The sequence below is a fragment of the Triticum aestivum genome, chromosome 7A (genome assembly GCF_018294505.1).
Source record: "Triticum aestivum cultivar Chinese Spring chromosome 7A, IWGSC CS RefSeq v2.1, whole genome shotgun sequence".
In the NCBI taxonomy this organism is placed as follows: Eukaryota; Viridiplantae; Streptophyta; class Magnoliopsida; order Poales; family Poaceae; genus Triticum; species Triticum aestivum.
This window is the reverse complement of record NC_057812.1, coordinates 13,891,417-13,907,740: the sequence shown is the minus strand read 5'-3', so window position 1 is coordinate 13,907,740 and position 16,324 is coordinate 13,891,417. Positions and strand designations below refer to the sequence as shown.

General features: G+C 46.4%; 1 protein-coding gene across 2 annotated transcripts; it reads left to right on the top strand.

Annotated features, from left to right (window-relative positions):
- Positions 1-2,157: 2,157 nt before the first annotated feature.
- LOC123154565 (disease resistance protein RGA4) lies at positions 2,158-15,767 on the top strand. 2 transcript variants are annotated; one of them, XM_044573262.1, is made up of 6 exons: positions 2,158-3,097; positions 11,822-13,938; positions 14,050-14,169; positions 14,391-14,558; positions 14,960-15,093; positions 15,151-15,767. In XM_044573262.1, the coding sequence occupies exons 1-6, from the start codon at positions 2,283-2,285 to the stop codon at positions 15,322-15,324; spliced, it is 3,528 nt and encodes a 1,175-aa protein (XP_044429197.1). In that variant the 5' UTR covers positions 2,158-2,282; the 3' UTR covers positions 15,325-15,767. The 2 variants fall into 2 exon arrangements, with proteins under 2 accessions (XP_044429197.1, XP_044429196.1); XM_044573261.1 differs by having other exon boundaries at positions 14,391-14,581; positions 14,957-15,109; positions 15,220-15,767.
- Positions 15,768-16,324: the final 557 nt, after the last annotated feature.

Sequence of the window (16,324 nt, the reverse complement as noted above, 5' to 3'; positions counted from 1 at the left end):
CGTGGACAACGCACGCTCGCGTCGGAGCGCACTTGGCTGGCATCCTACCACCTCCGTGGTGCAGCCCAGACCTGGTACTACGCCCTCGAGCAGGACGAGGGCAGCATGTCCCTTTGGGAGCGCTTTCGCGAGCTCTGCCTCCTTCGTTTTGGGCCCCCGATCCGCCGGAGCCGCCTGGCGAAGCTAGGCCGCCTTCCCTTCACCTCCACGGTTCAGGACTTTACCGACCGTTTCCAGGCCCTGGCATGCCACGCATCGGGCGTGACGGCGCAGCAGCGGGCCGACCTCTTTGTCGATGGACTTCCGGATCACATCCGCGTGGACGTGGAGCTTCAGGGACCCCAAGATATCCAGACAGCCATGTACTACGCCCGCGCGTTCGAGCGCCGCGCGGTGGCCGTCCAGCAGGAGTCACCGTCCCGGGCCACTGGGTCGCTACCCTGGCCAGATCCCGCTTCGGGTCAGCCTGTTCAAGCTTCTGCGGCACCCCTCGGCGCGAGCGTGGCGCGCCCGTTCCGCCGGCTCACCTCGGCCGAGATACTCGAGCGTCGCCGCCAAGGGTTGTGCTTCAACTGCGACGAGCCCTACACGCCCGGCCACGCCTGCCCGCGACTCTTCTACCTGGAGGTTGCAGACTACATTCCGGAGGACGCCGTCGCCGCCGACCTTGCCGCCCCAGCTGTCGCGAAGGTGTTTGACGCTGGTTGATCACCTCGAGGAGTTCAGCAAGCGCTTCCCCACCTTACAGCTCGAGGACGAGCTATTTGTGCAGGCAAGGAGAAGTGTTATGACCGGCATAGGGGCTTAGCCCAGTGGGTTATGGCCCAAGTATCTTAATTAGGGGCTTAGCCCAATTATCTTATCATATTAGGATCGTTTGTTTAGGAGTCAAGTAAACCTCTCTATATAAGGAGAGGAGATGTATCAATCTAATCAAGCAAGAAGCAATCAATATTTGCTCAGCTTCCCTTAGGGAACCGGGAGACCTAAACCCTAGCCGCCTTTTGCGTTCGCCGCCGTTGCACCAGCCGCAAGGACGGCGCCCAGCCGCCGGCCGCCGCGCAATCTCCTCCGACCTCCTCCCTCCTTCCCTTACAGGCTACGCCCTAGACCGGGTAGAACCCTAGTTTCTACCATCCATATTGGAATCTCTAAAAAGACCTATATTTAGGAAGGAAGGGGAAGTACATAGGGATGCATGGCATAATTAATCAAGCATCGGTAATTAGTCTGGACTGGGGATAATTAAGCTTCAGAGACACCCAAATGAACTTGCAACTAGCAGCGACAACGGCGGTAATTAATGCTGGTGCCTTGTATTACCAAAGTGATTCAGATTCCCTTCAATAATGGTATGAAGATTACAAGAGAAGCTCCACATACATTAATTACTGTGCTTAGGGAAATAGGAATAGGATCATGCATATACAAAATGCTGGACTGTACTGGACGGCTAGACGTACGGGTTGAACCCGTGGATTCATTTCAGAGTTTGTCCAATCAATACTATTTATTCCAAGACCAAGAACCACCTAATAAAGTGCTCTTGTTTATCCTCTTCTTCGTTAACCGTTTTCTATTCCTAAATCCCTGGTGTACATGTCACCACCTACCGCAGGTGCAGGGAAGCTACCATGTGAACAACCCCGCTGCAGAGGGTGTGGTTGACAGTACGGACAAAAAATGAGCGGTCATGAGCACAAATAATTAGCAAATGCCATGACTCATTCAGGGATGTAAAACTAAACTATAAGAAAGAACCTAGCTAGCGTTCTTTCTTCTATTAATCTAAGTAGTTGGTGTGATGTGATATGTTTACCTAACTAATTATCTTCTTCGTAAACAGTTTTCTATCACTAAATCCCCGGTGTACATGTCACCACCTACCGCAGGTGCAGCAAAGCTAGAATGCAAACAGCACCGCTGCAGAGGGTGTGGTCGACAGTAGAGACAAAAAATGAGAGGTGCCACGAGGACAAATAATTATCAAATGCCATGACTGACTCAGGGATGTAAAACTAAACTGTAAGGTACACCTAGCTGGCGTTCTTTCTTATATTAATCTATAAGTGGTTGGTGTGATGTGATGTGATATGCTGTTCCATGATGCGATTGCATTTTAAACTTTACTCCACTTGCTAGCTCTCCAGGTCTTGATCCAGCCATTGAGTTCCTGGACCATTCACAAACTAAATCCATGGGAGGAGAGGCAAGGTTAGGGAGGAATCAGCATCGGTACTCTGTAGTGATCTGATCAATCAAGAGGGGGAGGGAGTGTGGAGATGGAAGCTGCGGTTGGCACCATGGCCGGTAAGACCGTGCCTAAGCTCTTCGATTTGTTAGAAACAAATCACAAGCTACGTCGGGAGCTGGAGCATGACATCGAGTACATCAAAAATGAGTTTGCGATGATTTCCGCCGCCGTTGAGGAGGATGGTGATCACCCCCCATGGAGTGGCAACCAGGTGCATAAGGCCTGGATCAAGATGGCGCGCCAACTAGCGCACGATATTGAGGACTGCCTCGACCGCTTCATGCATCGCATGGCGCTCGACCCCAGTGCATCGTGGATTCATCGGCGATACCACCGGGTGAAGACGGTGAGAGCCCGTAACAAATTTGCCGCAGCCATCCGGCGTCTCAGGAAGAGATCAGAGGATGCATCCAAGCAGAGAACAAGCTACACCACCAACTATGGCACCTTGGAGTCAGCAGGGGCATTTGATGATGAGACGGACACCTCCATGCCCATGGTCACCGTGGGTATGGACATGCCCCAGGATGAGCTCATGGAGCTGATAAGGGAAGACCAACAACACGAGGAGAACAAGCTCAAGGTGATCTCCCTTGTCGGATTCGGTGGTATAGGCAAGACTCTCCTTGCCAAGCATTTGTACGACACAACTGAGAGTGAATACGAAGCACGGGCTTGGGTTTGTGCTGCGGAGAAAGGCTCGTGGGATGTTCTCAAGGAGATACTCCGGCAACTTAGAATACATTCCACCATTACTAGTAGTAGTGGAAGTGCAGGCAACCCCTGCCGTCTCAGCAATACCAAGCTCTGTGCAAGCCTCAGAGAGTGCCTTGGGACCAAGAGGTATACAAGATATTTACTACCCTAGATTTTTATGTCGTTTCCATGCGTTTTCTTAGCTCGTTTTACTCTCTGATTCTGCGACATATATAGTTAATCAAATGCATCTTTTATATTTTAGCACATTCAGTTTGATTCTGCCAGCCATTAAGGTTTTGATTACTATTTTTTTTAAAGGTTAAGATTCCTATGTAGACAATTAGGCCATATTGGCATACATGCACACAATAATTAGGCCATATTGGCATGCATGCCTTAGGAATTCAGATTGCACAAGCTCATGTAAATGTAACAGTAGTAAGCCATATCTATGGTTAAGATTGCTAAGTTGCTAAGTTAGCAATTTCTTCTCTTGTATGTTCTTCCATCCGTATGTGTTCGTTTCATAATGGAAAACAAAGTACACAAGCCGGAGGCATAATAGGCCAATTAGTACAAGACAGACTTTATGCACACAGCAACAAAACTCACAATATAATCATGATCAGATCAATTGCAAATTAAGGACTTCAAACATGGTGACTAGGACTCACAAGGCTTGTGCTACAAGAAATCCAACTAGAAAAATAAATCCTACCATAGGTATCCAATCAAAAGCAAGGTACAATCATGACGAATAGTGTAATGTTTCTCCATCTCTAGGTTCCTATTGATTTGAGAGCATTACAATAGTGCTACAATCCCTTGGCACTAGTGCAGAACAGGGCAATAGCACCGGTTCGTAAGGCCCTTTAGTGCCGGTTTCGGAACCGGCACTAACATTTCGGCACTAAGCCCCCCCCCCCCCTTTAGTACCGGTTCAGCACGAACCGGTGCTAAACGGCAACCACGTGGCACGAGCCAGCTCCGGGGGCCGGGAGCCCTTTAGTACCGGTTGGTAACACCAACCGGTACTAAAATGTTTGGGGGATTTTTGGTTTTATGATTTCTTTTCATTTAATTTTGTGTTTTCCATTTTTATTCTTTTTCATTTGCTGGTATTTTACGGTACTACACATTGTACATATATATATATATATATATATATATATATATATATATATATATATATATATATATAATTTCTAGTAGAACCAATCATATATATATATATCATCAATGTCTCACAAACCACCATATTAATTTACACATACACACATGTATAGCTATATACAATTTCTCCTACATATGCATGTTGCCTTCGAAGCCAATGGCATTAGTCTAATTGGTGCCTTCGGAGCACGATGACAATTGGAAGTGGTTCATGACATGTTCGATGGGGGCAGTAGCGGGTAATAGTATTCTCCCTTCGGATTTATGACCTGGTCGAGCAAAAATCCCGCTATTTCCTCTTGAAGTGCTTCTACGCGCTCCGTTTCTAGGAGCTTGTCCCGCACCTCTTTGAACTGTTAAGAAGGAGATCAATATGCATGTGTATTAGTTGTGTGACTAGATATCGATAATGGTGTAAAAATTGTGAATAGTGTTCTGACAAGCGTACCCATTCCTTTCTTTGAGATCTGCTCCTTTCGAACGTCATCATGCGAATGTTCTCGCAAACGCAGTATGCACACAGATTAGTCCCCTGCGCCTGCTTCAGGGCCTTTATTACGAGAATGGAATTTAATTTGATTAGATAATAATTAATCAAGCATGATAATTAAAGAGATGGCAGCTAGCTAGCTAGCTAGTACTACTTAATTACTTACCTTGGATCGAAACCATTTCAGCTGTGGTTTCCATTCGCCTTCCGTGACGCTGATGAACCTTGACCAAGCCCTGCCCGTCGACAAAGAAAATGAATAAAGGGGTTATTAAATAGTTCATATCATGAAATGAAGAACTAAATAGGCCGAGATATACAGTTAATAATGATTGAAATTACCTGTTGACTATCCCATACAAGATGTTGTAGTCACTATTTGCTTTGAGTAGCGAGTCCAGTATTTCAACTGTTCCGGCGTCAACTTTAATGATACACAAGATCCAGTAAAATCTGCATGCACACACGTTTGCATGTCTTAATAAGCGGGCATATGTAAGCAAAAACATGTAGCTAGCTAGTAGGCAAAAACAGAGAATTTGTAGTACAAGAAAGTGTGACTCACTCGAAGTTGTAAGGAAGTAGTATATCTTCATTGTATTTGAGGCGCTTCAAGAACTCTAGCATGTTGTCCTTTACCTGCTTTTCATAATACTTGCTCATTTTCCATGTGTATTGATTAACGGTGTTTGGGTCAATGAACCCAATGCCATAGCGTCCACCTTTTCTCATTTCATACATCTTCATCCTGCATAATACCACAGAAAAGAATATAGTGAGGATAATTACAGGTAATGATTGATCAAAAGGATCACTACAGCTAGCTTGAGACTTAAATTACAGAAAGAAATCACTAAAGACAATAGCAACTGATGATAAATTTGTCGAGTGTGTCTTGATTGTATAACTGAAACAGTTCAGAATACTCAACGGCCACAGCTTTCTCATGGTAGTAATGATCCTTCTTGACATACACCATGAGGGACTCTCGATCGGATCTCTTGGTAATGTCCATGTACCATTGATGCAATTCATACATTCTCGTTGGGAGCTTCTTGACATCTTCTGGCTTGACCAAAGGTTGGCTCCGGACATATTTCCGTTTTATTTCCTCCTCTGTAATCACAGGCATGTCCTCGATCTCGAGGAGTTGTCCAACAGTGATCTTGAGTTCTTCAGCCTGCATTATATGCTCCTGGGTTATTACCACATCGCCCACCTCGGGAACGTAAACTGTTTGGCCACAATAATATTGGGCGCGCGTACTGTCACGTGTTGTCGGCACAACAAGCGGGGGGGGGGGGGTCGATTGCGCCGCCTGTTCTCCCAGCTGGGCAACGGTTTTCCCGCATTTTTCGACAGCTGCTTGTTGTTTGCTCGAGCTCGAGCTCGCCTCCTTCTGTAGACGTTGTCGATGTAACTTCCTGATGTGGCGCTCATAGTCTGTGTCAACAGGCTTAGGAGCTGGTGGTTGAGCCATACGAATGAAGTGGTCAACTACTTCCACAGGCACTTTCTCCCTTGGCGGCGGTGGCGGTTTCGGTCCAAAATGGGCGTCGACTTCTGCCCGCACTATGGCATTGGTTTGCTCCTCGGTCCTGTCATAAGCCCTCACAGGAAGAGGAGTAGTGAGGTTTTGACCATATTTATATCGCTTGCCTCCGCCTGTACTTCCTGTACTATGACCTCGACTGGTACCGCTACGCACCATAGCTGCGGGGTGTCTCTTCCGCGATTGCTGAGCCGGCGGAGACGGCTGACGGGGCTGAGTTGGACGAGGAGGAGTGGCCTGAAGCTGTGCCGGACTTGGAGGAGGAGTGGCCTAAGGTTGTGCCGGACTTGGAGGAGGAGTGGACGTCCGGCGCTGTGTCGGACTTGGAGGAGGAGTGGCTTGACACTTTGCCGGACTTGGAGGAGGAGGAGTGGCCTCACGCGTTGGTGGACTTGGAGGAGCAGGAGTCTGCTGACTCGGTGGCGGACTTCGACGAGGAGTCGGGTGACGCGGTGTCGGTGGCCTTCAAAAAATGATGCAATCCTTTCTTCATAGGATGATACGATGTTTGGCATCTCCGAGTGTGTGCTCCTCATCACCTCCAGGAATGTCAAGATCTAGCCCCGAATATTGGTCCACCACCTCATCAACCAAGACACAAGCATAGCCCGCTGGAATCGGGTTGCAATGGAAGGTTGCCTCGGGGGAATTTGAAAAAGCAACGGCGTCCGCCACCTTCATGGATATGTTCTTCATTTTGAAGTGTAGCTCGCAGTTAGTGTTCTCCGTGATGTCATCCACGGGGTATCTATCCAGCACTACTGCGTCTCCCGGGGCGGAACCCACGCTGCTTCTCGGCATGGATGGGGCGGTGCTATCCAATGCTGGATCATCCGCTAGCTGTTGCAGCTGCTGAGACCCCCTTTGCTGGCTAAGTGAGTCGATCTGCTCCTGCTGCCGCTGGAATTTAGCTGCCAATTCCGCTTGACTTGCTTCTAGGCCTTGAAGGCGTTCATAGTCGAGCTTCCTTTGCTCCTCCTCCATCTTCCTCTTCTTCTCCTCCGCAATCTTCTTTCTCGCACGGGTTCTGTAGTCGGCGTTCCAGTCCGAAAACCCCTCATACCACGGAATAGCGCCCTTGCCTCGTGTTCTTCCCGGGTGTTCAGGATTTCCCAGGGCACGCGTAAGCTCGTCGTTCTCTCTGTTGGGTTGGAACACCCCCGATCGAGCCTCTTCTATTGCAACAAGTAGCGCATCGTCGGCTCCGTTCAGACATGCCTTCGTCGAAACATTGCCTGTCTTCGGGTCCAACTCCCCCCCATGCGCATAGAACCAAGTCCTGCACCTGGGGGGCCAGCTCTTACTAACCGGAGTGACACCTGCATCCTCCATCTCTTTCTCAGACTTATCCCACTTAGGCATTGCCACCACGTAGCCACCTGGCCCCAGCTTATGGAACTTATCTTTTTTTCGGCATTCTTCTTGTTTATTCTCGACCGTTCCTTAGCTAATTCTGAATCCTTGAATTTCACGAAATCGTCCCGATGAGCACTTTGATTCTCTAGTATCCCCTCGAATGCTGGAGTCTTCCTTCCTCACTTGACGTACTTCTCCCACGTCATTCTCTTGTGGTTCTTGAATGCAACCGCCATCTTCCTAAAAGCAGCGTCCTTGATTTTCCGCACGTCTGCTTCTGTGAAATTATCTGGTAAGGTGAAATGTTCCATGAGAGTATCCCAAAGCAGATGTTTTTGCTTCTCGTCGACAGAAGTAACATCTGGACGTGGATTTGCTGGCTTTCTCCATTCTTGAAGGGAGATCGGGAGTTGGTCCTTCACAATAACTCCGCACTGATGAACGAACTTGTCCGCAATCTTCTTAGGCGCTAATGGTTCGCCATTAGGTCTGATTGCCTCGATATTGTACTTTACGCCCTCCTTCAACTTTTTGTTCGGGCCTCGTTTCGTCCTTTTGCCTGAAGATTTGCTCGATCCGGATGGCTGAAAGAAGAAAGATCGATTCGTTAATATATCTTCAACTCATTTAAAACATGCGATGATCACCAGATTCCTGCTTATATAAATATATATACCTCGCCGGTGTTTGTTGTTTCAGCATCAACATGTTCTTCGTCGTAGTTCATGACTTCATCTTCTCGGTCGTCGCGATCGAATATCATATCACCCTCTCCGGTGTTGTTTAGAAATTCGGAGCCGTCAAAATCTTCTTCATTCTGATCATCATCTGGCCCGCGTATGATATCGAGCATGGTCTGTTCTCTCTCTCTGTCGTTATTGTCCACCATAGCTTTTATTTAACTATGCCAAAAGAAATATAAAACAATTTAGTATAATCTCGAATAATAGATATAATCTCGAATACATCGTCTCTAATAATAGATATAATCTCGAATACATCATCTCGAATAATAGATATAATATTGAATACATCACTAGCTAGCTAGCTAGCAAGCTAATAAAGATTGAATAGTACAGAGTAATCTAGGCCACTCGCGGTTCCTAAGGTGCGGGCGGTGGACACCCAAAGAGAAGGAACCATCACTGGATCATAGCTCGGGTGATCTCCCCAAAGAACCTGCCAGGTATTGGAGAACCTGACGTCCATAGCAGCCATGTAGCGATGGACGTGCTCGTCCTCCTCCCTGACACGGTGACGTACCACCTCCGGCGGGGCCGGCTCCCTCCGCACCGAAAGTGGCCCACGTGAATGCCACCAAAGGAGATGAGGGTCGACGACGGGACCCGGGGCCGGGTTCCTCACCAAGCGTCGTGCCCCTGAAGGTAGCACCTCCCAGTGCCAGCCCGGCGGAGCCCAGTCCCGGACATGGGTCCTCTGAAGCAGGACGTCGTCGCGGACGTGTCGACGGCGAGGATGCGGGCCGGGCATCGTCGACAACAAAATACTATATGCCGCAAAAGTAAAGTAACATTTTTTAAATGATGGATTGTGATGATTTCATATATGCAAATTCTAAATTTTATAACTAAAAATATAAGAAACTAAAAAAACATCGATCATCGTCTAACAATTTGAAATTAATCTAATTCATCTAGCTAGCTAAAACTAACATTTCCAAAGTTTCTAACATTTCTATATAACTAACATTTCTATAACATTTGACATTATATATATTATAACTAACATTTCTACATACTATTTGACATTAATCTAATCTAATTAATTAATTCATCTAAAACTTTGTATGAAAAACAGAAAAACAGAAAAAACTAAAAGCTAAAAACAGAAAAATTGTGTGTGCGCGTCTAGTGTGTGTGTAGTGTGTGTGTGTGTGTGCGCGCGCGCGCGCGTGTGTGCGCTATGGTCGGCGCCGGCGCCGGCGCCGGTGTGCGCTACGATCGATTGGAGGGAGGGGAGGGGCCGGGGGAGGGGCTCACAGCGCGCGCGGGCAAGGTTGAGGCGACGGCGACGGCGAGGGCGAGGTCGATCCAAAGGCGACGGCGACGGCGAAGGGAGGGGATCGGCGACCGGGACGGCGACGGGGGTGCCGCGGAGTCGACGGGGACGACGCGACGAGGACGGGGGCGTCGCGGAGTCGACGGGGACGGCGCGACGGGGGCGGCGACGGCGCGGGACGGGGCGGCGGCAGAGAGAAGTGGGAGATGAGAAACTGAAAATTTTCGAAGTGTTTCTTATATAGGGGACACCTTTAGTACCGGTTGGAGCCACCAACCGGTACTAAAGGCCTGTTTTGGCCAGGCCAAGCGGGGGGGAGCACCCCCCTTTAGTACCGGTTCCTGGCTCCAACCGGTACTAAAGGCCCCCCCTTTAGTACCGGTTGGTGTCACGACCCGGTACTAAAGGGGGTGCGCTGCCAGGCGAGGGGCGCAGAAATTTAGTCCCACCTCGCTAGCCGAAGGGCGCTCACACCTGCTTATAAGCCCCACCGTCGCTGCTGTCTCGAGCTCCTCTCTAAAGCAGGCCTTCTGGGCCTACCTCTGCTACTCTGCCCTGTGGGGCCTATTGGGCTTGCGGGCCTGCATCCTGGCCCAACAACAGGTTGGGTTTCTAGTTGTATGCAGGCCGCTGTGGCCCGGTAGGTGGGCTTTTTTCATTTAGTTTTTTCTTTTCTGCTTTATTTATTTTGTTTTATTTATTTTTAGTTGTTTTTTGCTGTATTTAGAGTTTCTTTGTGAATATTTTTGATAGTTTTTAGAAACTTTTAGTTAGTGCCGGTAGTTTTTAAATTTGAATAGTTTAAATTTTGAATTATTTGAAATTTGTGTGAATCACTAGTTTGTGAATAACTTAACTTTAAAAATACATTTTCCAGTGATTCTTTTTTATTATGTTTAATATTAGTGTGTTTTATCATTATATTCAATTTGGTAATGCTTAAGTTATTTAAAAATGAAATGCCTTTGTAACGGATGAGTTTTCGTCCGAAACCCTGATACTTCGAAACAGATTGTCCATTTTGTACACGAAGTGTATCCAGTTTTTGCGGTAACCCTCTCTACTTTTTTGCACATGCTATGTGGGTGAAATTATGATACCATGCCAACTTTCATCCTTTTCTGAGTTCATTTGAAATGCTTTTCAATTTCAGGGTCATTTAGCTGAAAAAATCAATAAATGCATGAAAGAATTTGCTTGCACATAAAATTTCTTCGCGTTTCAAATGCCAAAACACATAACTAGCTACCCTAACTATTACAGAGATTCCCTTCTGAGTGTGAAACACAGAAGAAAGTGATGATAGCTAAGCCGATCACATCCCAGATCTTTGGGTGTGAAACTTTTTCTTCGCGTGTGTCCCTTTGCGTCGTAGCCATGGAAAATCTTCATCATTTAACGGGATGCTCGGGTCAATATTCACTGTGAATGGAGCAATTTCATCAAACTTTTCATAATCTTCTGACTTGTCTGTCTTGTCATCCACTCCCACGATGTTTCTCTTCCCAGAAAGAACTATGTGCCGCTTTGACTCATCGTATGATGCATTCGCTTCCTTATTTTTTCTTTTTCTTGGCTTGGTAGACATGTCCTTCACATAGAAAACCTGTTGCATATAAATCAAATACTAGCACATATATATATATATATATATATATATATATATATATATATATCTATCCTCCCAAATTACTAAACTCACAAATTAATCACTATATAAACCAATGCAAGAGCTAATCTAACAATGAGAGATGAAAGGACAAAGTTGCTAACCTTTGTGATCATTTAAATGGATGAGGGCCTTCAAATCTTGACAAATTTTGGGCAAATTTTGTGATGAACTCGAGAGGAAGAGGGGAAGAACAGAGAGGAGAGGGGAAAGGGGAAGAACAGAGCGAGCTCGGATGGACGAAGGGTTTATGTAGGACGACCTTTAGTACCGGTTCGTGCCAAGAACCGATACTAAAGGGGCTGGAGGGGCACCTGTCTGACAACATCCTGCCACCACTCTCATTAGTACCGGTTCGTGGCACGAACCGGTGCTAAAGGTTCGCCACGAACCGGTACTAATGAAAGCGGTCCGGCTAGCCGTTGGAACCGGCACTAATGTATACATTAGTGCCGGCTCAAATACAAACCGGCACTAATGTGCTTCACGATTGACCCTTTTTCTACTAGTGTGGGTGGCCGATTTCCTTGTTATAATGCATGCTATTTGAAACTTGCTTTGTCTGAAAAGCGAATGTGTTCTATTCTGACTCCTTTCTATCCTTTATAGGTTTTCCATTGTAATCGATGACATGCGGAGAGACTTTTGGGTTGATATAAAAGATGCTTTCCCTGTGGTTCCGGGCGTCAACAGTAGAATTATTGTCACGACGGCCTCTCGCACCATAGCAATCAAAAGCAGTTGTCATGATGGTCATGTGTACATAATGAGAACACTCACTGAGCAACACTCAAAACAATTGTTCTGTGAGAAAGCTTCTCTGGTGTATCCGCCAACAGTCCAAGATACGGAACTGAGTTCAGAAGTAATAAAAAAATGTGATGGTCTGCCCCTTGCTCTTGTTACCACAGCACGGTTGTTGCACGGTGATCACAGACAGCGACAATGGGCAGACCTGGGAAATAACCTTGGCAGCCATCTTGAGACACATCATATGTTAGCAAATATGAAGCGTGTGCTTGTCCGTAGCTTCACTAGCCTAAGTAAGCAAGATATCAAGACATGTTTGCTTTATCTGGGTATTTACCCAAGTGGTCGCCCAATCAGGAGAGGAAGCCTGATAAGGCGGTGGTCAGCCGAAGGTTTCATCACAACAGAGCCTAAACGCAGTGCCCTTGAGGTTGCTCTTGCAAATTTCAATGAGCTGGTCGACCAGAGCATCATCCAGCCTATTGATGCCAGCAGCAGCAGCAGTGCAGAGGTGAAGACATGCAAAACACATGGCATAATGCTCGAGTTCATCCTGCACAGATCCATGTCTGAGAACTTTGTTACCTTGTTATATGATAAGGATCCCCCACCCGGGAGTAAAATTCGTTGGCTTTCTCTGCAGCATAAAACTGATGCAAGATCCAAAATGGATCCAAAGGATCTAAGCCTTGTCCGTTCTCTCACGATCTTCGGTGAGGCGCACAATTCAGTGTTGGACTTCTCCAAGTATAAACTGATTAGAGTTTTGGATTTAGAAGAGTGCGATGAACACTTGGGAGACAAGCATCTCAAGGAGATATGCAACAACATGTCACTGCTCAGGTACCTAAGCCTCAGAGGCGCTGCTAGAGTTACGGTTCTTCCAAAACAGATCAAGAAGCTTCAACTTTTGGAAACACTAGATTTAAGAGGAACCAGTATAGAGATTCTTCCCATACAAGTCATGAAACTTCCATCCTTAATTCATTTGTTTGGAAAGTTCAAGTTCCAACAAAATGTAGGAAGCCGGAGAATGAGTAAGCTACAGACTTGGCTGTCGGAGAAAAGTAAACTGGAAACTCTAGCCGGATTTGATGTGCACAACAATTGCCAAAGATTCACACAGATCATGGAGCATATGAAGCACCTGACCAAGGTGAAAATATTGTGCGAGTTCACTGCACATGACAGCAGCAACTCAATACATCTCTCAAAGTCCATCAAGGAGTTCATCCAGAGAGGCACCAATCTGAACGAAGCTCGTGCACTCTCGCTGACCATCAACAATGAACGTTCTCCAGACTTGCTGGATTTCTCCCTAGAAAAGGATTACTCCTACTACCTTAGCTCACTCAAGCTACAAGGGAGCAGAAAATGCAGCCAGCTGCCTCTGTTTGTTACCATGCTGGGTGGTCTCACTAAGCTGTGCCTGTCATTCCCTGGTGATCATAAGCTGAGTGGTAACATTCTTAATGTGCTGAGCAAAGTGCGTGGCCTTGAGTACCTGAAGCTGATTGCAACTCAACTGGATAAGCTCGTCATCGAGCAAGGCCATGCACTCCAAAGCCTGCTACGATTATGCATCGTGGTGGAAGTCGTAACTGAGCTGGAAATACAAGAGGGAGCTCTGCCTCGCCTCGAGTTGATCCAGCTGCTATGTAAAGATCTAAATGGCATTAGTGACACAATCCAGTCACTACCACGTCTTAAGGAGGTCGCCCTCCATGATGGAGTGAGCGATGAAGCAAAACAGGAGTGGAAAGGAGCGGCAAAGAGTCACCCTAGACGTCCCAAGCTCTTGTTTGTTGAGACAAAGCTGATGGCAAGTGAGCCTGCTCCGAACACTATTTCTGCAGAAACAGCTACTCATACAATGGTCAAAGAGGTTGATGCGGAGAGTGAACCTGCGACACCACCTACTGGTATGAAGTTATCGGTGATAGCGCCGCCCAATGTGATTTCCACTCAAGAGACTGGTAATTAAGTGATGTGCCTCTTATTTTGCTTACTTTGGTTAATTCTAGGGGTGTGTTGAGTTGTATATACTCTCTTCATGCATTCATGTGCCATTTCTCATGTTTGTGCAGCACAAGTTGTTACTTCTGAAATGGTTGATCATCAGGAACTGATGGGAGGTGAACCTGCTGCAGAAATTATCCCTGTGGCAACAGCCACTGATATGATGGCTGAAAAGGATGATGTGGAAGGTGAGCCTGCGGAGAATTATGAGAGCCCTATGGCACCACCGGCTGATATGATGTTATCAATGACAATGCCACCCGTTGTCATTTCTGCTAGAGAGCCTAGTAACTAAGAGACGTGCTTCTTATTTTGTTTATTTACTAGTACTTTGGTTAATTATTTGTGTTGTCGTCTTGAGTTATATAGTCCCTCTTCATGCACATATGTTACATTTTTTATTGTGCAGTACAACTTGATGGTGGTGATCAACATGATGCTGATGGGAAAGATCTGGATAACATAGAGGACCCGAAAGAGTTTGCTAACAAAAATGGTCTGAGCATTCCCATGGTAGATCAGATGAACAAGGAAAGTTCTAAAGAGGAGATGGAAGGAGTGACTGGTTTAGAAAAACTTCAGGTGGAAGATGGCACCCAGGTAATTTATGCATCCCAATTTCTCTAAATTATTCCAATGCTTCTGTTAGTGATGTAGCTAGTAGAATTGGAGTGAAGTTAGGAAGTACTATTCTTGAGATAAATAAACCTATTCAAGTGATTAGAGATATGGAAGCTGCTACAGGTAAAATGCTTTTAGAGCTAGCAAGGAGAAGTCTGACAGTGTGGATACTATATATATTCAGGTTGTTCCTGTTCCTTTTAATGATTTGTGTAGTTGGATTTCTGAAGTTTACTGAAGATGTTAGAAAATAGATGGCTATTGGAGCAGTTGCTTTAGTTTGGACTATCTGTTTCCTATTACCAGTATGATTTCTCAGTTGTTACCTTGGTTGTCTTCTGGACTGGTTTGCAGAAACGAGGCCTACAGAACAAACAGCGTCTGCGCGCGATCTTGTCGTCACTGGTGGGAATTGGTGTCTTTCGCCAAAGAAGTCGACGAGGGATGTTGGTGCCTTGACTGGGTTAATGTTGCTCAGGACAGGGTGGAGTGTGCTTTGAGTATCAGGTTGGCGTTGTAACTAGTTGTAACTTCTGTTGCTTCGACAGCTAGGCTGTCTTGTTGACGCTTTGGACATTGTGTTATCAATTTCTGATGTGCTAATGGTGGATTCTCAGGTGCTGTGGATTCTCAGGTGCTGTGTGTGCCAGACAGCTACAGCCTACAGATATGGGGACTCATCTCCTGAAGAAGATGAAGTGCTTCTGATAAGTTTGTCCTGAATGCACATGAGTTAGTTTTCGTAAATTCCAATTTGGCGGCTTTCTGTTGTCCTATAACAAGGTCAGCCATGTATGTCACTGGATATATATTTGGTCCCATTCGACTTTGACATCTATTTGGCAGAACTTTAACATGGTCCTTCATTCAGTCACAAAATCAGCTTCCCTTTTTAATAATTTAATTCCACATGCTAGTTTACGATCATTAGCATGAACTCTGTCAATAAGCGGCATGCCGAATCTTTGTTTGTTTGTGGTGGTTGTGTAACGAACCATTGGTTTCATGAATGTAATCATGAAATCAGCCTGTTCTTCTTCTTCAGAAGAAGAAAAACAACTTGATGATGTTTGTCCTAAATCATGGGTGCGAACCTTGGCATGAAAAAGTAACAGGATGTTGTGTTGTGCTCCAAACACTTGGTCATTTTTTTTGTTGTAAAACAAATAGATGGGGATTACACATGGGGAGTTTGGGATGGAGGTTCGTCGTTCCCCTGTTTGCTAATGGGAGATAATGGCCACGAAGAGAAGGGCTGATTTAATTATAGATGAAAACACAAGCTACAGGATGTTCAGTAGCAGAAAGCAAGTATCCCCCAATCCCTTCCCGTTATTTTTATTTTCTGCTACGAACATCTCTCATTAATGGCGAGCTGAGACTCCCATTGCGTTAATGGCAGATCCCGCCATTTTTCTGGTGGATCAAGGAACATTTGCCACCCCGCTCTCCATCCTCGCCGGCCCGATTCAGAAAGCGTCAGAAAGAAAGAAACCCTAGCCTAGCTGGGTACAGACAGAATAGAGCACTTACAAACAGATCTAGCCGCCATGACACGATCTCCGCCTGAGATAGAACGATGAGGCCCGGGGAGCGGCGGGCGGCCTCCCACCGGCAGAACCATCCGCCTCTCCCTCTCCCGCCTGCGGGCACCATTTGGCGGCCTGTGCTCTGCTTCTCTCTCTCAAGCCTCGCTCCCCTGCTCTGCTCCTGTGCTGCTGC

Bases quoted from the DNA above. Each gene is read 5' to 3' on its own strand.
- LOC123154565 (XM_044573262.1), top strand. From the start codon at position 2,283: ATGGAAGCTGCGGTTGGCACCATGGCCGGTAAGACCGTGCCTAAGCTC. The intron at 13,939-14,049 runs GTAATTAAGTGA...ATGTTTGTGCAG, and splicing joins GATTTCCACTCAAGAGACTG to CACAAGTTGTTACTTCTGAA. The intron at 14,170-14,390 runs GTGAGCCTGCGG...TTTATTGTGCAG, and splicing joins TGAAAAGGATGATGTGGAAG to TACAACTTGATGGTGGTGAT.